Genomic DNA, 26,517 nt, shown 5'->3' on the forward strand with positions numbered 1-26,517 from the left:
CATACGGAAGAAAAGAAAAAGGTAGGACGATATGATGAATGTAGTTATTGTAATACAAGTATTAATTAAGAAAAACGAGTGTTGTAAGAGATTTATATAAGAAATAGTATGTCCGTTCAAAAATAAATAAATATAAGAAATAGTATGTTGTAGGTGGAATAAAGTGAAGTAAAGTTATTAAAAAAAAACATTTACCGAGAATGGAGTCAATGACAGGATAAGAAATACGGTTATTTCACCAAATGTCACTGAGTAATTTAAAAATTCACCAAATACCATCGGACTATTCAGAATTCACCAAATGTCACCCATTTTTTAAAAATTCACCGAGTGCCAATAATGACCAACGCCCGTTAACTCCGTTAGTCAATAGGGGTTAATCATGACACATGTCAAGATATAATTGGTTAATTTATCTTAATTAATAAAATAAAATAAAAAATTTAAAAACCACAAAATTTTCCCAGCCATCTCCACCACCGCCAAACCCTAGCCCCACCCCTTACCTCGCCGGGAAATGGCCGGCCACCACCTTAACCACCAAATATCAGCCCGCCGGCCCTTTAGCCCCCCACCTGACCCACCGCCGACCCCCAAAACCACCCACGCTGCCCGCCCCGACCCCGAAAATCACCCACACGTACAGTCGCCCCGACCACAAAAACCACCCACACGTACAGTCGCCCCGACTCCAAAAACCACCGATAAAACGCCCCGACCCCAAAAACCACCAATAAAACGCCCCTCCTCCCTTCTCCCACCGTCGAAATGACCGATTTCGAGGGTGGGAAAGGGAGGAGCCGCGATTTTGGCGACTGAGGTAAGGAGAGGGTGCTTGATTTTGGCGATTTTGGTGACGGAGGTAAGGCGATCGATTTCAATGTTGGTGGTTTATGGGGTCGGGGCAGTTTGTGTGGGAGGTTTTGGGGGTTGGCGGTGGGGTCAGGTAGGGCGCTTAAGGGCCGGTCGCCCGATTGTTGGTGGTTAAGGTGGTGACCGACCGTTTTCCGGCGAGATAAGGGGATGGGCTAGGGTTTGGCGGTGGTGGGTAGGTGGCTGAGAAATTTTGTTTTTGTTTTTTTTTTTTTTTAATATTTATGAATTAAGATAAATGGTCTAAACATATCATGACATGTGTCATGATTAAACCCTAATGACTAACGGAGTTAACGGCCGTTGGTCATTAATAACACTCGGTGAATTTTTAAAAAACTGAGTGAAATTTGGTGAATTCTGAAAACTCCAATAACGTTTGGTTAATTTTTAAATTACTTAGTGACATTTGGTGAAATAGCCGTAAGAAATACGATCAATTGTAAGAAACGAAACTAATATATTGCGGTAGTTGAAGAAGGATCTAGATATTAAGAGGTAGATGAAAGTTTAATTTGGGTTGCAATAATAGAATTTATAAGGGCATGAAGTGCAAATTACCAAGAAGTTAAATTTCAGTTAAACCTGTAAAAAAATGAGATAAAGCCTTGTTAAGAGAATCTTTTGGCATTAAGACAAATTTGGGTGACATGCCACCCGGCAAATTGAAATGCGAGTGTACGGGCCATTGAGCACAAAAGTGTACTATGGCTTTCAAAGCCCAGATTATTTTTTCATGGGCTTTATATTTGACCCACCAATTTTCAAAACTTGAAAACAGAATATATTACTATAGCCCACATCGGTAATTTTATCATTACAAATTAAATTTAACTAAACTAAACTGAAATTCTAAATTCAATAGTACGGAATGATATTATTTGAATGATGTACGAGAGTATGTCTTTTGTTGACCAATTGGGGAACTTCAAATGAGTAAACAAGTAAAAAATATTGACTATATGAATATACCTTTAGTATCGCGGCAGTTTATCATATGCAACATTGTAACTAGGGTTTTTTTTTTTAAAAAAATCGTAAGCACGCATTGGAGAAGAAAAGCCGCAGACAAACTACATCTGTTTCATATTACATACAACAAAGGAATATTTTATGTCTCACCCCCTTTGTTGCAAGTAATATGAAACAAAAGTACTCGTTTTTTTTTTCCTCATGAAAGTCAATTCAAAACCCTAACAATCAATATCTTAATCCATGTACTCTATTTAATAAAAGTAGTAAAAAGTTGATAATTGAAAGAATGTAATTAATACGAGTAGAATTCACTTAAGTAGTACTCCGTGGTTTTTCATGTGTAGTGAATAATGATACTCCGTATATGTAAGCTTAGAGCTGTCAAAAGCCGACCCGACCCGAAATTCCGACCCTAACCCTAACCCGTCTGAACCCGAAAAAAATGGTGACCCGAACCCGACCTGAAACCAACCCTAGACCCGAGTATTTGAGTCCCGAACCCGACCATGACTCGACCTAGAGAGGACCCGACCCGAATGTGACCCGTAAATTATTGACCTGAACCGAACCCGACTCGAACCCGAGAATGACCCAAACCCGATTTAACCCGTCAAAACCCGAATTAACCCGTCAAAACCCGAAATCAACCCGACCTGTTACTAACCCGACCCGAGGTCAACCCGACCCGTTCCTAACCCGACTCGAATTTAAACCCGACCTGTTACAAACCCGACCCGAAATCAACCCGACTTGTTATTGACCCGACCCAAATTCAACCTGACTTGTTATTGACCCGACCCAATTCAACCCGACTTCTTATTGACCTGACCCGAATTTAAACTCGACATATTACTAACCCGAAATTTAGGATTTAGGAGTTTTTAAGGATAAAAAGAGTACTCCGTATTGACTACTGAGTTTCATGCTTTTTTTCAATTTATTAACATATATGGATTCCAATTATGAAACAAAAGTGGCCTTTCTCATCTTACTTGACTTAACTCTTACATAATCCTCGTCAAAGAAAAACTGAACCGGACAACAGCCAAAAAAAAATAAAAATAAAGGTTGCACTCTTATGGCAAGATTGACGAAATTTTCCACCATGAAATCTCTATTGTGATTGATTTTATTTTTCCTAATTATCTTCAACTTCCTGTATGAGCAATGAGCTATATGAGGACATGAGGTGATAGAGTATTAGAGTAGAGTTGTGACTCTCTGAGTTGTCAATGTTTTTTAAACGTATTTGAGGCAATATGAGGTGAGTGAGGTGAATCGGTGATAGTGATTTTGTCTTTTTTTTTTTGAAAGATAGTGGTTTTGTCTAATTAAATCAACCAAATGTATTTTTTTTTTCTAAAATTATCTTATAAATAAACTTTTTTTTTTTGAATAGCAAAAACATTTCATTAATTAAAAGTCATACGACATCTACAAACAATAGAGATTCGACGTTAACAAATACATAAGATTATAACCCGTAAATAAACTTCCATATAACTACTTACTACCTCCGTTAATAGTTATCTGCAACTTTGGAATATTTTATATCTCACAAATAATACCCCAAAGTTGCAGATAACCATTAACGGAGGTAGTATATTTTTTTTTTTCAAATTTTAGTATTCACTTGTTTATTTTAATATTTTTTTAAATGTTTTAAATTATGCAATTTGATTTGGAGCTTTAAAAAAAAAATTTAAAAATTTTATTGACTTGAACCGAACCCGACTCGAACCCGAGAATGGCCCGACTTGATTATAACCCGCAAATTATTGAGTTGAACCGAACCCGACTCGAATCCGATAATGACCTGACCTGATTATAACCCATAAATAATTGACTTGAACCGAACCCGACTCGAACCCGAACAGGACCCTAACTCGTTTAAACCCGTAAAAACCCGAATGTAACCCGACCTGTTTTTCTCCCGACCCGAATGTAACCCGACCTTTTATTGACCCGACTCAAACCCGATAAGATGTATGACCCGACTCAAGCATGACCCAACCCGAACCCGACCCGCATAGGTCCCGACATTAACCTGTACTGACCCGACCCATATTAACCCGACTTATACCCGACCCATTTATCCGAATTGACAGCTCTATGCAAGCTGTAAATAAACATTTAATAAATTCATGTATTGGCATTAATCATGGAATTAAATTACATATCAATTTGTGTGATAAAAAAGTTAACCCAAAGGCAAATGCGTATTTCTTTTCTTTTTAAATTCATGTATATGGAAGAAAAAGAGATTTTTTTCTGATGCTCCCTAATAAATGTAGTACCAATTACCATTACACCAATAATCAATTAATATTAATTAATTATTTTGCCTTGTCTATATTGTGTACGTACTGTCCCGACCCTTTCTTAAGACCAAAAACGTAACTTATATTCAGGAATGCTAAACACTGTTAAAACCCAATTGAATGGCTTCAATTACCCGAAGATCCACAAAGAAAACCCCTCATATATACAAAGTATAAAGTAAAAACCAATTTCAAGAAATTAAAACTCAAGAATTGAACCTAATTAAACATCAACAAATTACCAGGATTCATCAGGTTTTTGGATATTGATGATTAATCAAAACAGCTAATTTCGATAATTAAATTAGTATAATGGATTTAACCACAACTTTAACAATTTTAGAAATATAATGTTACAACCAATTATAATTGGAAATTAAGAGCAAAATTCTTAACTAGTCTTTTATAGTATTATTTATACATAGGGAAAGATCGACAAACTAATTTTGTAAAATATTTGGTTCAAGATCCTTGCACTACTATGTATTACATTTTTTTTTTAATAATCCTACAAGATTTATTAATTTTTGCATTGGATCTTCGAACATAGTCGGCTGTAATGTCAATATCCTCGAACCGCCTGAGTATGATCCGCACTTGAGGATGGCACATCCCAGTCGGACAGTAGGTAGCATTATTGTTGGTGCCGAAGTCGTCCTTTTTAAGGTGAAAGACGGCGGTTCCGATGGTCTGTTTGAGAGTAGAATAGATTTCTACGGTGAAGTTGAACTCAGGGTAATGCAATTACTAATCCACTTCCCGTCAATCCGGCCTCTAACGTAGGTTTCTAAACTGAACTTAAATAATTAGAGCTAAATTGAATAAAAATTAAGTAAATGTGAACAGACCCTTAGTAAGAAAAATCTTTCCAAAAAAGAAATAAGTAAAATAGGAAGATAATCTTTGGAACTATTAGCGGGGAAGGATAGGTTTTTGGTTTTAGAGAGAAGGAGGAGAATTTTCTAGTACTTCTAATATCTCTTTTCAAGTGATAAATTTACATGTCAAGGTCTTGAAGTTGTGACTTGACTTGTGAGTTGCAATAAAAGATACTTGGTACTAGGGGTGAGCAAAAAATCGGGATACCCTGAATCGGAATCGAAATCTGTACAAGAGGTTCCGGTTTTTGGTAGAAAACTGGAGAACCTGTTGTACATGTTCCATTTCGGGTTCTCATTTTCTTGGAACCGGAACCTGTAGGGTACCCTTTACCTGATAAAAGTATCACTTAATTTCAAATTATACACTAATTCTTACTCAATTTTTAAATAATAAATATCAAAATTACAATTTTAAATATATATATATTTTAAATTTGTTAGACAACTACTATTAGTTTGTCTTATTTGCACGTTGCAAACATTATAAACTAGTGACCAACCAGTTTTTAATTAAAAAGTCCGCGAAAAAGTTAGTGAGTATATAATACAGGGTACCCTGAATCGGAACCGGAACCTACATCCGGTTCCCAATTTTGAGGAACATGTTGCAATAGATTCCGATTTTGGTTCCTAAAATTTTTACAGGGTACCCTGTTTTGCTCACCCTTACTGTATTTCCTATTAAGAGGATTTGTCTGTAGAGTATCGTTGTGTTCATAAATCTTTTGGAAAACTTTAAATGTATTGTGTAACCTAATTCGTTCTTTCTCCCCACCATACTTTTGTGAATTATTCTCTATTATTGTTGGTTCCTATTATTCTCTTTAATAATAAAAGTTCAAGCATACATCAGGAATCTGATGCTATAAAAAATATAATATATATTTTTTTGGGTGCTAGTAGTTGTAAGAATTTGAAAATTTGCAACCAAGCAAAGTAGAATATACCCTGGCCTTGATCGTTTAGGTTCACCTAAATTTTAAGTTAACTAGCCTTCTGGTCTGTACAATGCACGGATTGTTTATAGGTATGTAACACAATTTTTAATTTTATAATACTCGTATATTTTTTATTGGAAAATTAATAGTTATAAAGAAGAATAAGGGGTGAAAATTGAATGTAATTATAGAAAATATTAAGTTGGGGGAAAGTGAACCAAACATTCATTCATGTATTGAATTAAAGCTAGTGTATTTTTTTTAATATGAGAAAGATTTAATGAAATGACATGTGGCATTGGTGAAAAATATAATTTACATGTGGCATCATGAGGACGATGGTTTGAATTTTTAAATACTAAGTATAGATTTCAAACAATTAAACAAGACAAGCTTAGCTCGTCTTGTCAAAAAAAAAAAAAAGAAAAGACAAGCTCGTACAAATTCATTGAGATAATTTATACGCAGTATTAAGTTTGAATAGTTCAAACAAAAGCATTTTTTTCATACAATATCAAATGTATCCAAATAAGAAAATTTCAAACATAACATAATTCTAGAGAAAAAAAGAAAGATCAAACGCCCAATTTTTACTTATTTCAAGCCGGCCTACTAATTCATAAAAGATATAGGCTAAAGTATTAAGACAAATATAGATAAGGCAATAAAAGGGCTCTTAAGTTGATAAGTTCCCGTAAAAAAAAAAAAAAAGTTAATAAGTTAAGATTAATGAAAAGGTTTAAAAGATTTCGTTAGTTTGATTTACACTTGTATATATCAATGCGCAATTGCATATTAAATATACACAATTATGTATTACAAAGTATGAGTAAAAATAATTATGAAATTCAAGTAAACACTAACCATTTGCCTTTTTAAAAAAGCAAAAAAACAACGAATTTATCAAGCACATTCATTAAAAATATTCGTAAACCAAGTACTCAATAAAAAAACCTTAAACAACAACATCAACAAAGTAAACAAAGAAGATTTATTACTACTGTATGTTAAAGTAACTTCATGTACGCAGTATTGAATTGAAAAAGTGTTATCTTGCATCGAATTCTCAAGTTCTTATCTAAGGCTCACGAATATCAACCGAGTCATTTGTTGCCTTTTCCGCTCTTTCCTTCCTTCCTTCCTTTTTCGGAATCAGTTCCGTATAATCCTTGTTTTGCATCTTTTTTTTTCTTGATCACCAGAATTTAAAAGCAGTAGCAGCAGTAGTCAGTAGATAGGCATGCCTGAGGAGGACATGAAGCTTATTGGAACCATAGGATATGCCATGCCCCTCAGCAAACTCGAGACAGTAATCCAGCCTTCACTGGTTGCTCACGCTAGAGAGCGAGGAATCCATCTTATTCAAGTCCACATCGATGAGCCACTCGTTGAACAAGGCCCCTTCGACTGCCTTGTCCACAAGGTTTATGGCGATGACTGGAGTGCTCAGCTGGCTGATTTCAAAGCTAAATACCCCACGACTGTCATCATTGATTCCCTTGCTGACATTGAACAGCTCAACAACCGCGTTTCAATGCTCGAACTGGTGAACCATCTCCCTGTTTCTGTTGAACAATCAGACACTGAAGCTTATTCCATTGGAATACCTAAACAGGTAAAGATCAGACTTCGCAATTATATCAGACTGTAATTCCTTTATTATTTGGTGAAGTAAGATCAATTAGGTAAATTAGTTTCCTTAGATATCTAAACTTTAAGCTGATTATACTTTCTAAACTGTAAGCTGATTATACTTCAACAGGTGGAGATTGTAGCAAACCATGATGCACCTGAATCTTTGTTGACTATAGATGAGTTGACTTTTCCAGTCATTGCCAAACCTCTGTCTGCTAAGTCCCATGAGATGTCCCTGGTGTTTAGCTTAAACGGCTTGAAGAAAGTGAAACCACCTATCGTGCTGCAGGAGTTTGTAAACCATGGAGGGGTCCTCTTCAAGGTCTATGTGGCTGGAAACCATGTCAAGTGCGTCAAGAAGAGGTCATTGCCTGACTTTCATGCTAAATGTGAAGACCATGAGGATATCATGTCAATTTCCCAAATTTCAGGCTTTGCTGCTGGGGAAGAAGATGCATTCATAAAAGAGGTCGAAATGCCCTCCATGAAATTCATTCACAGCATGGCAAAAGGACTGAGAGAGGCTTCCAAGCTCCATCTTTTTAATTTTGACATGATTAGAGATACAAGGGAAGGTAGCAGGTATCTTATTGTTGACATCAATTACTTCCCCGGTTATGCTAAAGTGCCAGGATTTGAGACCATGTTGACTGACTTCTTTTGGGATGTTATCAACACAAGAATGAAAGTGATGCGGCTCCCACTAATCATGTGGGTAGTGGAAAAGATGAAGGAGACAAAACAGGGTGTAGCTCAGAGGCTGCAAACCTAGACAAAGATTTTTGCAAAGAAAAGAAAACTGTTTAATTGTAGCGTATAAAACCATGTAACAGGTCCTTCATTCAGGTTAACAGAACCAGAGAGTGAGAAAAAAAAAAAGGTTTTGATAATTACTATATGTGCCACAAAAACAAGTCAACTCATGTACCCCTACATCAATTAATGTCATTTCGTTTTGCAAAAATTACATTTAGTTCACTTCTGCATGTAAGCAATTTAAGGAATATTCAAGGAGAACTATGATTGATTCAGCATTTCAACACAACTGATTGGAATACACCTAAGAAGACAAATCCAAATAACACCAAAGCTAATGGTTTAAACTAAAAGGTGACCACTGACCATGAACCTATTCCTGATAGATTACAAAGGATAATAATAATAATATGGCGTGCAAAAGAACTAGTCTAGCACAAATAGGTGCATGTAGCACTTCGCAGGAGCTGCTTCTTATAACCATAAGCAAAATGTATGATGGTTGCTGTGAAACTCCAAAAAACACCTTTTAACCAGCATTGGTTATATGAATTTTATGGTTAGCTTATGATTTATATTACTTCATAATTGTTGTATACCAACAGAAAATGTTTTGGGAAGATCCAAATGAAATTTCAAATGTTTTGGGAAGATCCAAATGAAATTTTAGTACTATTTTACAATATATGGCATTTTGTGGACTTCCACATATATAAGAAAATGATTTAAATTAGTCTTCAGAGTAGAATTGTTTGCTAATTTCATAAGCAGATATAAGATTTGGAACACGGCAAAAGGATCCTCCAGCGCCTAATTGTGCCTCATTCAAGTGAGGTGGGCTAAATAAAAAATAAAATCTTTTGTGAAACAATGTTGGGTGCCTATTGGAGTGCTGATATAGAGAATAAAGGAGCTAGATAGAATCATGTTTGGTACCTAAACGCCTAGGCATGGAGATATGAAGTGTTCTTGTTTTAAAGGTTTGGCCTAATTTGATTCTTGAATGAATATAATCATGGAATTTAAGGAAATATATTAGACAAAACAGATCATGTTAGGGTTGGTGAGTGCACAACGGAAGTGAAGATGTGTTTGATTGAAAAGTATAAATTGAATTGATGATTGACAAGAAAATTAATATAAATGAACACAAGATTTTATGTAACGACGAGTAGGTGTAGTATGTAGGAAGACTTATGTATGGTATGACTTCTTGTGTTGTGTTGTATTCAATAATTGAATGCCCATTACCTATATTTCAGGACCATTACTCCCAAGTCTCACAATAATAGGAGGCTCTCCAAATATACCACGCCTTGTGAAAGGCGGGAGCCACAACCATACAGTAATTTCAAAAGAGGGCAGGCAGGGGTTACGGTTGCCATTAGCCTATTAAAAAATGCTTTCCACACTCCAAGTTAAAAAAAATTTGTTTGCCAACAAGGGTAGAAATCTAACACAGAATACAAGGAAATAAGAAGGTTGGGAGGGCAAGGGGACACTAGTATGAAGTGTTAACCTAAGAGAGTGAGGGTTCAATGTGAAAAATAATAAATGAGATAACAAAATAAAATTACATTATAAATAGATAATGATTCACTACATGATTCAAAGTAAAATTAAGTTTACACATGAAATTCACATCCCCACCAAGTTCACCATAATAGATGTCAACTTATACACTACAAAATTTTTCCATGCATGGTACATATCATAAAGCCATATACAAGTATATGCCAAACAGATATTTAAGACACAAACGACCACCACCTAGGTGGTGTCTAAACTGAAGAAGGAAGACCTGCTTCAACATCACTTCCAAAATCTGTCAAACTAGTCCTAATATACTTCGTACTTAGTAATATATTTCAAAATGTTCCATCTCTGACTTCAAGTCTAGTCCTTGTTACATAGGTTCAAACTTTGCAAGATGAACCGCTTGAATATTGATTGCACGACTAAAAAGAATAGATCATTTCTCAAACAATACTTTTCAACATTAAACAATTTATTATGAATCAGTAAATAAATTTGTTTACAAGGACTAAAACATGGAGTCTTGGTAAAAGCGACTCCTATAGTGTAATTTTTACAAATCTAGAGTCTAGAGAGATAAAATTTCATCAATCACCATAAAATCAACCTCCTAAACCTACATATGCAAAAATTAAACCAAACAATTCACCTAAACATGAAAAGTTATAATGACTATCCTTCGACGAAATGCCAGATTCCTAGTCCTCAACAAATAACAATCAATCACAAACCACAAACAATGATCATTTCGGCTCGAGTTTCGCAATTCACACATCCAAAACACAATTTATAAGCTCAAAGCATCCAGAAACAATTAGAGGCATCTATATTTCAAACAAGCAATTTCAAAAACAATTCAATACTCCAATGCCATAGAAATCAAATTCCATAAATATACACCCTAATTCAGACTTGTGCATAACATTTAGAACTTCCACATTTTATAATTCATGCAAACAATAAAAAATCACCAAAATTTCTTTCAATTTCACCCCCTACAAAAAAAGCTTTAGGAAAAAAAAAAAAACAGTTGCAATTTATCACAGGAAATTGTAAAAGAGAAGATGAAATCAATAGAAGAAAACTTTAAATTTGAGCTGAGATAGGTTCGATGAACCTCACCTGAACTCATAACAGCAGCTCCAATCAACCAAAGTACCAGTTTTTGATCGAAAAAGAGATTGAAAAGAGGGTATTTACAAACCCTAATTTTCAGTTTGCTTCTATACCTGTCACAATTAATTTGTGTGTAGGATTGATCAGCTGAAAAAGCGGAAATTTTTGTTTGGCACGGAGTGTTCTCTTCTCTTATGTTACTCGTATCTCATTTGACTTGAATGTATTAGAGCAAGTTTAGGATTTGGGGTGACATAATTATCGGTTGACTTTCCCATTGAAAATAATATCATCAAATTCTTCTTAAAAGTTATTAAAATTTGTTCAAATTTATCACTTTAGCCATAAAACTCAAATTATATTACATTCAATAATCAAATTAGGCCAAACCTTTAAAACATTAATGAACAAAGCTTGAGATGGGTCCCAATCTCAAGTTTTAAGTTGAGTTTTAGAAAAGACTCAACTTGAGATTTGCTTGAGATTTAAGAAGAAAAATGGAAAAAATCATAAACACAATTCTTAAGACTCAAGATGATGATGTCACCCCAAAGAACTAGACTTGCTCTTAGTCCGAGAACCTGACCTTATTTGAATTCATTAGACCAGGAAAATTACAGTAATAAGAGTACAAAAGTAATAACACGATGAACTACAGAGTATATGTTCTTTGACATCACATGTATCTCCATTACCAAATCATATGGTATTAAATCCTTTTCATGATAGTAAGCATGTTTATTAACGCCATAAATACCTTTTAATCAAGTAAAAGCACTGTGAGGTTTTCACAAGTAATATGAGATCGATCTTATGGATAGAAACGTTTAATTTTATTTGTTGATACAGTAACAACGTGAAGTACTTCGATCACGAATTAAGGCAACATATTATAATTAGAGACATCATATTCATTATTAGTTATATTATAGCAACAAACTACCAAAGTTTCTCAGACATAAAGCTGATCTATCTTTGTGATTAAGTCCTACTACAATTTCTTAACTTCCAACTCTAATGAGCTCAGATTAATCATGATAATTCATGACTTAATTCTACCTAAATTAAATCACGGAAAGTACAAAATACATTAAGCAAGTTTTACGTCGTTGTTACGAGGAACCACCAAGCAAGCCAATGGTTTCTTCATTTCAAGTGAAAGCCTCAAGCACTCCGAAAGATCCACGGAGGCAAGTGGGGCTGGGAACCAGTTAAATTGGTGAAGCATTCGGGCTAACCATAGATGGACGGTGGCCAAGCCCAATGCTCTTCCAGGGCATACCCTACGGCCTGATCCAAATGGTGCAAGCCTTAAATCCGAGCCCATGATCGAAACATCCTCATTGATGAACCTCATGGGGTTAAAGGCCCATGGGTCAGCCCATATGGTTGGGTCATGAGTTATGGCCCACATGTTGACCATTGCTGTTGTGCCAGCTGGAATCCTAACCTTGTCGACATGGACATCGTGGATTGCTAACCGGGCCCATGATAGCAGAGGACCCGGCGGGTGAAGCCTGAGGACCTCCTTGACTATGGCTTGAAGGAAGGGTAGATGTTGGAGATCCGAATCCTGGACTTGCCTCTGGCTGTTACCAATGCACAAGTCTAGCTCTTCTTGAGCCTTTGCTTGGACATCTTGGTGTAGCACCATTCTAGCCATGATCCATTCAAGAAGTGTGGCTACTGTGTCAGCTCCTCTAAAGATTGTTTCCTGCAAAAGTTATTATCTGATCAATTATTGACATATACTATATGGTTCTTGTGACATAACACATAATCAGCACCCCAAACATGAATCTTGTGACAAAAAAAAAAAAGAAAAAAAAAAAAGAAAAGGTTTTAATATATATGCACAAAAAGTTAATATAAAGTTAAGCACTATACAAAAGGCTCTAGAAAAGTCTAATATATGCAGCATTATTTGTTTTAAAATGGGGATAAAACATGTGTATGCCAATTCTGATAACAGAAGCTACAGAAAAAGAAAATGATGAAAAGTAACAAAGGTCAACTAGTTTCAAACTATGAACACATATCTCAACCATAATTTATTTACCAAAGATTTGGATTATAGGTAAAGTATCAGAAAATGATATACTTTGACAAAAATATACAAGAAGCATGAAAGAAAGCATATGGACACAGGACACCTGTACCATATTTTGGACAGAATGAGACCCAATGACAAATCATAAGAAAAAGAGATCAAAAGACTACCAACTTTTGATTACCTCATGATTATATGCGTTACACTTCACAAGTAAAACAAAGTTAGCATAAATGCATAATTGCATAAAGGATGGTTATCTACAACATGGTTTAGATATACTCTCTATGTCCCATATTACTAGTTTAAATTATACGCGTAATTTGATAATTATAAAGTTGAGATCTTTATCCTATCTATAATGCATACTTAATTGCAGATTCGCAGCGCATGGTCTTACCATAACCTCATATTTTATATACATAGTATGTAATTTGTTAATTACCGAGTGTGGTAAATATATATTCTTACCCATAAGACAGCCACCATATCAGAATGACTTAGTTGTTCTTCTTCAGGCAAAGATAGCAACACACTTAGGAAGTCATTTCTCCTCTTAAAGTTAACATCTTTTTCTCTAAGTTTGATGATATGACTTAGAAGTTCACTGACCCTGTAAGCTAACTTATGACATCTTCTTTTTACTCCATAGAAGTCCAAAAAACTGAAAGGAAAATATTCCTCCAGATTGAATTCAGAAATTAACTCATAACCTTCCCTCACCATCAACCCTAACTCCTTCCCTTCACTACCCAAGTTACTCCCGAAAACACTTTCCAGCATGTTCTTCAAAGAGACTCCCTGTAATATCCCTCTCAACTCCACGAATCCTCTACCCTTCATCTCCTTCAACACATTTACTGACATTGCATCAGCTAGGCATTGTCGAACCCCTTCAAGGCTCGATATTCTCCTAGGAGAGAACATGTGATTTGCCGATATCCTCCTCAGATGGCGCCAGTAGGTGCCATGAGGAGCAAACCCAATGGCTCGTTCAAACATCAGCAAACGAGCAGAGGGTTTTATGGGACGGTCTGAGAATGAAGGTGAGCATAAGATTTCCCTGGCAGTTTCAGGGTTGCTACTAATGATCACAGGTGTGGCGCCCAAACTCATTGCCATGAGCCTAGTGCAGCCCATAGAAGCTGCTATATTGGCTAGTTTACGATGGGCTAAATGACCCATTTGAGGCAATGTCCCCAACACAGGCCAACCTGATGGCCCCCTGAGTTTAGGTACCGAATTCAGGTTGTAACTTCGCCATGCAAAGCCTCCAGGGACCAACCATAAGTGTAGTAGACAATAGAGCAAGAAAGATAAGACAAGAGCAAAGAAGGTTTGTTGGGTGGTTTCAAGACAAAGGGGTAGTTTAAAGAGATAAGCCAGCATGGTGTTCATAGTGGTAGATCACTAAGCTCTTCTGAGGTAGTAGAATTGTCTGGACTTGAGACTTTTTTTGGTTGAGGATATCAGGGTTGGATGACACATATATATAGAAAAATATGATATGCTACAGTAAGTAAAATAGAGGTTAAGGTGGTTAGTTGGAGTTAAGTCTACAAATAATTTAATAAACTACAATTAGTGATTATTAGTAGTGATTGTTAGTACTATATATCACAAATATGTGGACTTAATCCTAGCTACGAGGTAAGCTACTGTATCTCACTTGTAAGTTTAGATGCTAATTAAAGAGGGATTAATAATAATTAAATCTAAGGCGAAAAGGAAATTTACCCAACTGATACCACTATAAAGAGCTTAATTATATTCTCAAAAAAGCAAGATCATGATATTAACATTGTTATTGACAAGTTAAAATGTACGGAGCAATTTAAAGTATAAAATAATCTTACGAGTTTTGAAAAGAAAGAGATTATACTATTAATTACAGAATAAAGTTGAAATGATCATCAATTATGCATCATCATTTAAATAAAGTGGACCACCAACAAACTAAATTTACTCAAACCTCCTCAAATAGTTGACATACCTCAGTTTTACTTCTACAATATTCACTTTGCACATTTGTCATTACACAACTTATTCATTGGTATCTTTAACTTAAACTATATATTATTAAAGTTGATATTATTGATATGACTACTTTCCTTGCAAATAAATAATTAACTCAGAGACAATTAAGGAATACATGAATAGTTCAAAAGATAAAATATGATACGATTAAAAAGAGGATTTATATATAAAACTATAAAAGCAATACCCCATGGCAAAGTTGAGATCATATACCTCAAACTGTGTACTCTCTCCGTCCTTAAATTACATTTTTATTTCTAGCATTTATTCCTCACATAATAGAGGAAAGTAGGAATGTAATTTAGGAACGAAGATAGTACCATTTATGTGCCACCTTTTTATCGGTTGCTGGCTTGCTGCTGATACTTGGTCCAAAACTTACAATTTTCAAATCAAAATTTACCATAATATTGTATCAACCAATTTAAAGAAATGATACACATATGTTACACTTACACGGATTGTGTAACATAAATTTGGATTCTTTAACAATATCCCATCTTATATCACACATTCTCTAGATAATTCCATATCATTAACTTTGTATGCAGTAAATTTTATGTAGAATGCAATTAGTTATTCCACAAGAAAAGATAACGGGATATAGGAAAGAGAATGAATATACAGCTACACGTGTACCTAATTGATTGGTACTGGTGCTAAAGTTTTTCTTATTACTTTTTTAGTTTCTATTCCAACTAAATAGAGACCTTTAAAACCTAAACAGTTTCTGTAAGTTGCAAAGATTAGCATATTACTACTTTCGTGCATCCAACAAGTTCCTAAATTGAACTGACGCAGAGAACAACGGACGGGAGGATGAGATTACATGCAGCATTTTCTGAGTCACTAGAAAAATTTAACCCACAATATTTTACAAGAATTTCTAATGTAATAGAGCAAGTTTTCTTCAACACAGAGCAAATATAAAAGTATTTGTGTCAATCACGTTTTACATTACCAAAACAAGCCCCACGGGGCCAGAGGTCGAGTGTGACAATGGATGTGATCCATATCCTTACGAATTTACGATAGGGTGGTTACTAGTGGTTTGCAAGGGGCAGCAAAGGTATACGCTGCACAACTGATTGAAATACCCCTAAACAAGGTGAATCCACATAACACAAAAGCTAATGGTTTAAAATAAAAGGTCACCAAAAACCTAAAACAAAAACTCATCAACTTCCATTTAAACCCTTACTTAATCATCTCCCTCACTTTCGAAATCACATTAAACTCTATTGTAATATGTTGTCAAAGCTTAACTTCACCTCGAGTCCTCGACAACATCTAATCATCTTCTTTCACCAATTGTCTTACCTAATCACAACATGCCATTGACTGATGTTCCTCCCTCAATACTTAGTGGGGATCTACCAATCACTCATTAACTAAAACTACCTTCTTTTTTCAAGTGCACCCTCATAAAGACAGTCTGATTTAGAATACGACCAAGCAAAGGCCTGCAGGATGGACATAATTTAACACTAATCCTTTTGCCTTGTCTAATCAGAAAATTTTCGATTTTAATCATGCACATGGAGTGGATTCCTATATTTGCTACAAAGAAACTTATAGGGTTAGGGGGTATGTTTACCACGCCTTATTATTTGTTGCCATTCCCATACCTCCTATGCAGCTATGCTCCCTGAGTCACTGCGGTGGCATACTATTTTAGCAACTGATTGTAAGTTTCCCTACCCTACAAATTTTGGTTTGCAACTTTTTCTCTTTAGGGGAAAACCACAATCGAACCGGGCATGTAAATTTCTAATTTGTCACTGACCACTCCCCCCAATGCTGCAATACTTCTGTTGCTCGGTAACTCAAATGCCCATGTCGATCTTCAACACTTGGACATGGGTATGTACACGTGTCACTTCATTTAGGACCATGGATATAAGAATTTTTTGGTATAAAATAGCAAATCAGACAGTTACAAGTCTCCAATAATCACTGAAGCAAATTTGTCTTGGATAATTAAAAAAATCAAACTAGACTGTAAGAAATTCTTGAAAATATAAATTAACTACATGCAAGCCAATATAAGTGCCACAAAAATAGAATCCATATACATGAATCAGAAATGTTTTCCTAAGACAAGAAAAATAATAACATCCATCTAATTTCCTCTATCCGGACATCACATGGAACCAAAAGATGATGATTTTATGCATGTAACCAACACAGATAAAACTTCAGAAACTGGAAATCATGTATTAGGATACAAGGCAAACAGCAAATCAAACCTAGATAATTAGCCAATAGTTAATATCACTTATAATGAATTCACAGGTTACAGCTAGTGAGAATCCATGCTGAAAACATACAACAAAGTTCTATATCCACTTGCTTTTGATCGTCTAGCAAGCTTCCCAAAGTAGCTTCTTAAATGGGAGTTAGAAAACTGGATGCAGAAGACGTGATAAGGAAAGATGATCTTGCATTGTAAAACACAATAGAGCCATGCAAAAAAGGTAAATTTTAAGGTGGCTATACAATCCATAGTAATTTATTTTCTAGCCATGCTTATAATTTTTGTTTAGTAGACTATGGATTACATATATAGTGTCAAATTGGTGCATAACTGCAAATCTATGCTATTTTTTGGTGTTTAGAGAGCCACAAAGGCGGGGATGAGAATCGACCCTAGGAGATCCCAGGATATCCTGGAATCGGGTGGAAATCTATGTTATTTGGACATTTTGTATTTGTGCTTCATCTCAAGTATCTAGGTCCAAAACTTGACACTTCATTTGGACAGAAAAAATTGAAAACATTCCCTAAATTGATTGAGTCGACTCTTGGATGCATACTCATGTCCTACACTTGTAGCTGAGTGATCAAATCTAGTAACATAGGTGAACACAGCTCACAATTAGTTCATAGAGCTAGAACAAAATATAAGTGAAGGGGTAAAATACTTCGCGTTTCTGGGGATACTACAGGGATTGTATAGAGAGTAGGATAATGCCTTTTGAGTCACCATTAAGAAAAAAATGAGCCTTATTTCCAAAGTAGGCTTAAGGCCAAAAAAAATATTAAAAAATTCCTGCTATACCCAATAAGTGCTTTTATCCAGAGGCTTTTTATAAGGCTTCTCCTAATGGTCGGACAAAAGTTATTCCTAAGTCGGTAAGTTTTACAAGTATAGTATAAAATAACTCGAAGCATAGCATAGGAAGGATTAAACATGAAAGTAGCAGAACATAGCAGAAATTTTACAGGCCTTTGATATACCAAAAAAAAAAATGGAAATATTAAGAAAAGTATTCTTTAGTTGGAAGACACTAAGATGAATTTCACTTTAAATACTTTAAAGTAAGAGGCACTAACGTAAGAGCAAATGACAACACGAGAGTGTGTTAATTTCCAAATAAAGGAAACTTGTTCACGACACCTAATCATAATCAACACAGATATAATTACACATGTTCGGCAAATCAAATGCTTAAACAAAGCCTGATTAATACATATTAACATTTTTTAATTACTCATAAATATGATGTGTACCCATAACAACATAATAGGTTAAACTAAGAATTATGAGACTCTTATACAAACAGTTGATCAAATAGTTAGATTACAAGCTCTATTACAGCAGGGGAAAAAAAAACTTTGTATCTCTTAGCTTGGAAACTAAGACCTGTGAGCCTAGTAAAGATTAATCTAGTGAACATTCTAAATGGTCAGTGTTATCATAGCTTATTCCACCAACTAGCAGTTTCAGGACATTTGGTGCTTCACACACTTTGGCTAGCAATATATGTCTTTCTACAAAGGTAAGAGTGTTTTATATGACCATACGGGTACACATCCAATTATCCAAGTGTTGAACACACTGTCAAAATTTTAAACATGTACATACTAGTGTATCTTTTCTAGTATCTGGAAAGGGTACGGAGACGCAACATTCATGAACGATTAACCTGATCCTAAAAGATTTTGCACATCTTTTATACATAAGTATTAAGACTTGAGTGCTAAAAGGTCCAAAATCTCATGTCAAGCCCATTTATATACCATATCAGATGACTTTTGTCAGTAACTCTATTTTGTTTAAGTTGCAAATATGCAGATCAAGAAAAAATAGGTGTCTGGGTAAATATCAAGGTGTCCATCAGAAATTTCAAAACCTCGTCAAAGTGCAAGTGTTCAACATAAATAAATGGAAAATTTGAAAAAACACAAAATAGTTAATATGACCTGAATATTATGCTAATATGGAGTATATAATACAGCGCAATTAAAAAAGGACAATGTGAGGTCCACAAGGGGAGGCGCAAAATATGCATGTATCATAAATCCATTAGTAAGAGGAAAAAGCCGAAAAAACCTTAATTTGAGAAATCAGAATATCTTATGATAGCCAAATCTGAAACACATCTGCAGCAACAGTTCCTTTACAATCTGTGGCACCAAATAGAGATGTATGGGACCTGCAAGAAAATGCAGCACATTTAAACCATGGGACCACATATAATTTGCCAATAACTAATACAAGAAAAGAAAAGACATGGGGGCACGTGGATACTTTCTCTTCCGTTAAACGGCAACATTAACACTAGAGATTATAATTAATTTACCAAAGGTGCATCATGGTAGAACATAAAAGAGCCTCACTAAACTGATTAAGTACCTGGACCGTCTTATGGTCATTGGAGGGATGTTCCAACCAGATTCATGTAAAGAATGAAAACAGAAATGTAAAATATCACAAACTTTATCGTAGACTAACAGCTGCTTGCCACTACATGCATGTTGTATCAGCTAACATATAAGGGAGCTATTTCAGCTTAACTAGGTCTCAAGTTTGAGCCCTAGAAATCAAGCAATGTAGGTTAAAATTGATTTCCTTTTAAGACTCAAATCAGGAAAAGTCAGTGTCTACTAGATTCTGAATACAAAGGGATATATATAATTTAAAAAGTGTAGTAGCCGCTTGAGAACAGTAAAAGGAAAACATGCAATAAATTACACTATATGCAAGAAAACAAAGCATCTTTATAAAAAAAATATTTATAAGGACCTTCTGGGAGTGGAAGTGGCAGCGCATCCAAGAAGAAAATCATCAAAGTGGAATGTTGTGTTAACAGTTAATTGTTTAACATATCATTGTCCAAGACAGCATCCACGCAATCATCAAATTATATATATTTTCACCAATAAAACAACAATTTCCAAATAAAAAGGTAAATAATAATAATTCAGAAGAGACTAGTGTATTTTGGCTATTATTGTGATCTGGTAAGATTTCTTACTAAAAAAGGTAAAGAGACAAACAAGAATCTGACTGTTATTTGTGCTCCACAAGTCCACATACTCAAAAAAGAAAGTCACAGGACTTTACAGAGAAAGGTTTGTGTTGATAATCCGACTGCAGTTTTAAAAAATCTTGGCATCTTGGGTGATAAAAAATGAGGAGTTTCATGAAAACAACATTAACACTATGTTTGGATATAGAGAAATGGAGGGAAAGGAAGATAAGAGAAAAGAAAGGATGCATCATTCTTTGTTTGGATACCTAATGCAAAGAGGGAATTGAGAGGATCCATTTTCCTTCCCTTTTTAGTAAAACCAAATCCCTACATTGTTGGAGAGATTTGTAAAGAAAATGAAAGGTCACCTTCTCCCTCCCCACACCTCCCCCCCCCTCTTTCCGATCCCTTCCCTCCTTTTCCTCCCCCCTCCCCCCCCCCCCTTTCCTTCCCTCCTTTTCCTCCTTCCTCCCCCCCCCCCTTTCCGATCCCTTCCCTCCTTTTCCTCCCCCCCCCCCTCTTCCCTCCACTATTGTTATCCAAGCAGAGAGTAAATACTCAATCTGTCACATATTGTGATAGTCACATAAATAGTGAAATTAGAATTTTGAACTGTGTGTCCTGCTAAGTAAGGCGGAGAACTTTTTTCGTAAAACATAACGTGCTAGTCTAAGAGCCTCTTGCACAATAATCAAAGGCATATGTTAATAAGACATTAATATGCACAGAAAAGAAATTGGCATACATAGGAAAGAGGAATAAGAAAAACGATGCACACATTAAGATTTGAACTGCTAGATAATTTTGAAACACTAGTTAACCTCTATGAAAAAAGAACAGCATCAAGGGTGTACAGTACTGCACGGCCCATAAGATAATCATGGTTTATCAGAATCCAAAACTTGAAATAGGAACTAAAGTTACACTAGAATAAAGAACAGTAATCACACCCAAAATAATTGCTAATGCCACTTCTTGTAGAAAGAATCAAATTCAAATATAAAATAATGATAAAATAGGCATAAATTTGCTAAAAGAGGAAAGGGGCTATGGTAGTGCATTTTGCCAAAAGATACCAATAAGGAACCTCTATTGCATTCTTCTGTCGTTTTCTGCAGATATGCAAAGGCAACTAATTCATTCAAGCAAATCCTAACTAGAAGATACTGATTTGCCTAACCACAACCCTATTTTTAAAATCAAAGTAGTGAATCTATTTTATTTTTATTAAATCCTCAAATTCATACAGTAAGATCTATCATAATACTTGTCACAACCAGCCTACACAATGAAGCAGCAATAACTCTGAGAAAGAACCTTATGTTATCTGTGCATGCATTTAAAAAGAAGACTTCAAAAGTAAAAGTCAATTCTTATTTCTACCAATAAATTATCATCATATAATTATTTTTTAATAGCAATTATAAAATCCCCAAAAGTTTCTGTATGAAATGGATGATATGAAATTTTAGATTTTTCACATAAAAGCTCAAAGTAAACATCTCACAAAAATATTCAATTAGATCATAAATTATAGTGTATGAGACAAATGTATGCATTTCGATTAGGGTCGTATTCTATGGTTACGATTCTACTGTAGGAAGAAAGTTGGAGTTGCGGACAGCCGGACATTGAGGAGTATTAAGACAAAATTAAAGAGAACCGATTGCGTAGGTTTGGGCATATCAGGCAGAGATCGGAAGATGCACCAGTAGGGAATATAAAGGGTTGGGATCAAGGGGACCACAGAATAGGCAGATAAAAACCAAAGTTGACTTGGATAAAAAGAGTTGACAGAAGGAAATGGAAGGAGAGTATCATGGTTGGCGAGTACCTGAGATAAATTCTTGGTTCATGTAGCTGACTATTTTTTTAGTGAAAAGCTATGATTGTTGTTGTAGATCATAATAATAAAATCTAAAAGTACATTCCTCTACTAAATGGAAATCACAAAGTAAAAAGAACAAGCTACTAAACTTCAATGCACCATCAATTCCATACATATTCACATTTTGGTGTAAAGACGTTCACTAAGATATGCTTAACACCCAAAAATTACAAATTTACAAGCATGTAACTCAACATTAATTCAGCTAGTAACAAATAAAACAGAGTAGATCTTCCATCCTCTAATTCAAAGAGTCAAAAATTCATATGATATGGAACTAGTCCAACATATTGATCAACTTATTGTGAATAATTGCATAACCAAAACCATACATCACATATAACAAGTTATTCAAATTCTCATCTGCGATACAATGGCATTTTCCTTAATGTACTGAAAGGGGAAAAAAAAAATCTTTTGAAGTCATTTTGCAATGCACCCGCGCCCACCAGTCACTCTGACTTACAGCAGGCGACCAAGGCAGAAGCAGGGCACCAACACCACCCCTCCAACGTTACACTAAAGCAGCAGCAGAGCAGGGAGTTTGGCTTATTTGATTTCACTGTGGTAACTTGGAAGAAGACAAGGAGTAGAGTAATTTAGTAATTAAGGCTCTTGCCAACTTTTGTAAGTTAGTAGTAGTATAAATAGTAGTTGTCTCTAAAGAAGTAGGCATTCAGAAAAGTGTATTGGCAAACTTGGAGAGTAATGGCCTAAAGCCATTGACGCCTCACGCAAGCTTTTAGCTTATATCACTCAAAGAATATAACTTTCCCTCTATTTACATTATTTATACGCGCATTCCGTTGCACATTTGAATATATAGGACATTTTCATTTCAGTCTTTTACCTAAGCGAAGTTCACTGCTGCAACAGATCTCTTAAAAATACAGTATAAGAGAAATTCTGCTGTGTTATCCCAAAATGTGGCCTAGATTTGAAGCTAACCTTTAGCAGATATCATTGATGAACATTACCAATTATATGTGAAGTATATGCCTTGTACTTATCTGAAATATATAAACCAAAGGCCAGGATTAGAAATTTTCCCAATTTTAGATCATGTTCTAAATCCTCCCCTACCTCTTGAGTTTTTAATAATAATCAAGCCATACAAAGGTCTGGAAGTCTGTGTTCTTCTACAGTGCTATTGCGTTCCTTGTTCTTCTATAGTGCTATTGCGTTCCCTGAACTTCAGTGAGCATTAGGTCTGCTCAATCTCCATATACGAAAATATATTTGATGGCCAACTGAAATCTACTAAATCTTACTATGAAGCAATAAACATGAGAAAAAAGGAATGAGTGATATGCTTTACTTATTTCTATTTTGCGCTGTACAAGAAGACCGCAACATTTCCACATCAAAAAATTGCTAAGTTGCTAGTGCCTATCAATTGGTCCTGTCTCCTGCTGCCTCATTAAAGTACATATGGTGCAATACTATGAATAATTAATTAACTAAAAGAAGGCAGGAGATCATAGCCACTGTTTGTCAAACAGTGGACAGGGACTGAACCTCTTAGCTATGTACATCCAAGATGCTGTCTTCAGCCAATACAGACTTTTCTAACAATTGAAGCTTATGAACAATATTCACTCAGTCTTGAGCTTATTTACTAATAAACATCTTTTGTAGTTCTGTCACAGGATAGGTCCTTAAGTTTAAATGTTTTCCTTAACAAATATTACATGCTAGTGATGCTACTCTGATTTATATCATGCCTTCTCTCAGATACAAGATCACTAACACTGTTTAGATAAAAGAAGTCACATTACATTCACAGTATACATCAAACAAACAAGTAAAAACTCAGAAAATAGGTGTACTTCTATGAGAAAATAGAACGCTAAACCGCCACTAATTTGTCTTGAAAGTGGCTAGAGAACAGAGATATGATTAAGACCAAATAGTTGTTTTACTCGAACAAGGCTTCATACAAATCAATTTAAAACGGAGAAGAATAATATCACTAGCAGCATACATCAAAATCAATACAATAATAAGCACGGACAATCAATGCAAAGATTGATCATACCAAGGAGTTGAAAGCAAAGAGATATGGTCAATGGCCAAAAGAGGACGGGTTATATAAGCAGCACCCTTTTAGAAATCAAAGAATAGCCATAAAACACTTCCATGAGAAACCATAAACATGTAAGTTTAAGATGCTAGAAAGAAAATCGTATCAAACAAATATAAGCCACAGTGAGACACATTGCACAGCTTAAAAAATGAGGAATACTTCTTATTTTTTACCACAAACATATGATATGATAGACAAGTATTAGACTGACCCTCTCAATTCAGTTGGAACAAGCAATGTGTCTTAGATTCTTCATTCCACAACTAGAGCACCCTTTAGATATTAGACTAAAGTGTATGTGAGAGGCATTTGTGGATAAAGAGAGATTAAAAAAAATTAGCTTCGTAAATTTTCTTGCAAATTGTTCCAAGTGTAGAGGGAAATGTTTCATCAAACAAAAGAAAACTAATCCACCGGATTTCTTTCTCTTCCCTCCTCTGATGTCATATATAAGTATTTCGGCTTTTCAAGTCACTCTAGATATGACAATTGCCTCAACTGATCCCAATAACGATGTTTACCACCCAATTCAACAAAATATTATTTTTCAAGACACAATTCATAAACCAAGAAAATAAATAGGTATGAAAATTCAACACAGTTCTACCAATTTTAGAACGTAAAATATTATCGATTAGCAAAATTCTGAAAGATAAACAACAAGTTAATCGGAAAAACACTTAACTTACCGTTAATGATTTGAGAAATTCCGCGAAAATTACTACACTGATGTACCTTTTTGAATTAGAAAATCGCCAGAATTTTGGAGGAAGTTTAAATTTCACCATTGTTAAAGTACTGATTTGGGATTTGAAAACAGCCATTGAAGCTAGGTCAGCCATTGTAATCCCTAATTTTTTTGCACTGGCTTTCGCTCTGAATTTTTTGGGATGTTTTGGCGCGCTTAATAACGACAAAGTGGTGAAATTTTCCAAGTATAGTACTCCTTCTGTCCCATCATTTCATTTGTGTATACCGTATTAGTTTTCATCATATTTCTTTACTTAAATAATAAAATGTTTTAGATAAGTATTAAAAAAAAGTTTTCTAAAAAAACAAAATCATAATATTAGAATAATTTTTATTAATTTTTAATTGTATAAAAATAAAGTCAAACTAATGCATTAACATGTATGCAATGGTAACAATATCATAGATTCTGGACCGTGGGACGGAGGGATCGAAGGGGTAACTTTTTAGCTTGTCGTTGGTTAATGACATGAAATTTTGCAAATTATAGTAAAAAAAAAGTTATTATTTTGCAAATTAAAACCATTTTTTAAAAAATTGCAAATTGCAGCCCAAAAGTTCTTATAAATTTGTAGGGCCATGGGTCTCTTCTTCTACATATGGAGAAGCTCTAGTGATTTGTGATCCCCGAACCCATTATTTTTAAAATATCTAAAACTTAAAAAAAAAAAAAAAAAAAAAAGGATCAAATATCCAAAAAAAATTGATCAAATCAATGGATTCTTACATTTGAATGGTCGATTTGGTGGTTATAATTAATGTTTTTTCAGGGCAAAGACAAGATGCTTGCGGTGTGTAGAGAAGACACCAAGTGGGAGCAACCTGCAAGAGGCTCGACTAAACTTAACGTGGATGAGACTTGGAGAAGCACTATAATAGCAAGAGCATGGACAATGGCTATGACCTCTGATGCAGTATGGCTAATTGGTGACTCTTAGCAAATCAAAACGAGAAAATCTAGCTGAAGTAGAGCTCTTAGCAATGAAAGGAAGAATAGAACTAGCTACCGATGAGAAGCTCAAAAAGGTCACAACTCACAATGGAGACAAATGCACAATCCCTTAAGAGCACCCTAAAGGATTTTGGCCTCTTAGGAAGCAAGGAACTCACAAACTGGCTGTAATCTTATGTAATATTAGGGAGCTTCCCAAGGGTGCCCACAAATTCGAATTTATCCATGTGCAAAGGGAGGCTAACAAGGTGGCTCACTACCTTGCTCAAATGGCAAAAGAAATGGAGGGAATAATGGTTAAGTACAACACCATTCCAAATTACACCGAGAACGCCTACGAGAATGACATGGTGGATAGCTGCACTTAATCTCAAGGTTCAAGAGATTTTGCTAATTATCTTATGTAATGATTGTCGTTGGATCATATTAGGACCTTTATCTTATTTTCTTTGCAACGGTTTTAGA

At 35.1% G+C, this 26,517-nt stretch overlaps 2 protein-coding genes and 1 long non-coding RNA gene across 3 annotated transcripts; 1 reads left to right on the forward strand and 2 right to left on the reverse strand.

Moving 5' to 3' along the window:
- The first annotated feature begins 7,228 nt into the window (after positions 1 to 7,228).
- Positions 7,229 to 8,601, forward strand: LOC110712456 (inositol-tetrakisphosphate 1-kinase 1-like). Its single transcript, XM_021890924.1, has 2 exons — positions 7,229 to 7,603; positions 7,751 to 8,601. The coding sequence occupies exons 1-2, from the start codon at positions 7,229 to 7,231 to the stop codon at positions 8,393 to 8,395; spliced, it is 1,020 nt and encodes a 339-aa protein (XP_021746616.1). The 3' UTR covers positions 8,396 to 8,601.
- Positions 8,602 to 11,921: 3,320 nt separating this feature from the next.
- Positions 11,922 to 14,655, reverse strand: LOC110712453 (cytochrome P450 78A4-like). The gene is made up of 2 exons (XM_021890919.1): positions 13,553 to 14,655; positions 11,922 to 12,745 (listed from the first exon to the last, which is right to left on the reverse strand). The coding sequence occupies exons 1-2, from the start codon at positions 14,477 to 14,479 to the stop codon at positions 12,122 to 12,124; spliced, it is 1,551 nt and encodes a 516-aa protein (XP_021746611.1). The 5' UTR covers positions 14,480 to 14,655; the 3' UTR covers positions 11,922 to 12,121.
- Positions 14,656 to 19,453: 4,798 nt separating this feature from the next.
- Positions 19,454 to 25,283, reverse strand: LOC110712460. Its single transcript, XR_002509587.1, has 2 exons — positions 25,040 to 25,283; positions 19,454 to 19,557 (listed from the first exon to the last, which is right to left on the reverse strand). It is a non-coding gene; the product is annotated as an uncharacterized LOC110712460 (long non-coding RNA).
- Between the last annotated feature and the right edge of the window lie 1,234 nt (positions 25,284 to 26,517).

The sequence above is a fragment of the Chenopodium quinoa genome, unplaced genomic scaffold (assembly GCF_001683475.1).
Source record: "Chenopodium quinoa cultivar QQ74 unplaced genomic scaffold, ASM168347v1, whole genome shotgun sequence".
Taxonomy (NCBI): Eukaryota; Viridiplantae; Streptophyta; class Magnoliopsida; order Caryophyllales; family Amaranthaceae; genus Chenopodium; species Chenopodium quinoa.

Coding starts and splice junctions, on each gene's coding strand:
- LOC110712453 (XM_021890919.1), bottom strand. CDS start 14,479: ATGAACACCATGCTGGCTTATCTCTTTAAACTACCCCTTTGTCTTGAA. Junction 12,746..13,552: donor ATATGGTGGCTGTCTTATGG/GTAAGAATATAT, acceptor TAACTTTTGCAG/GAAACAATCTTTAGAGGAGC.
- LOC110712456 (XM_021890924.1), top strand. CDS start 7,229: ATGCCTGAGGAGGACATGAAGCTTATTGGAACCATAGGATATGCCATG. Junction 7,604..7,750: donor CCATTGGAATACCTAAACAG/GTAAAGATCAGA, acceptor ATACTTCAACAG/GTGGAGATTGTAGCAAACCA.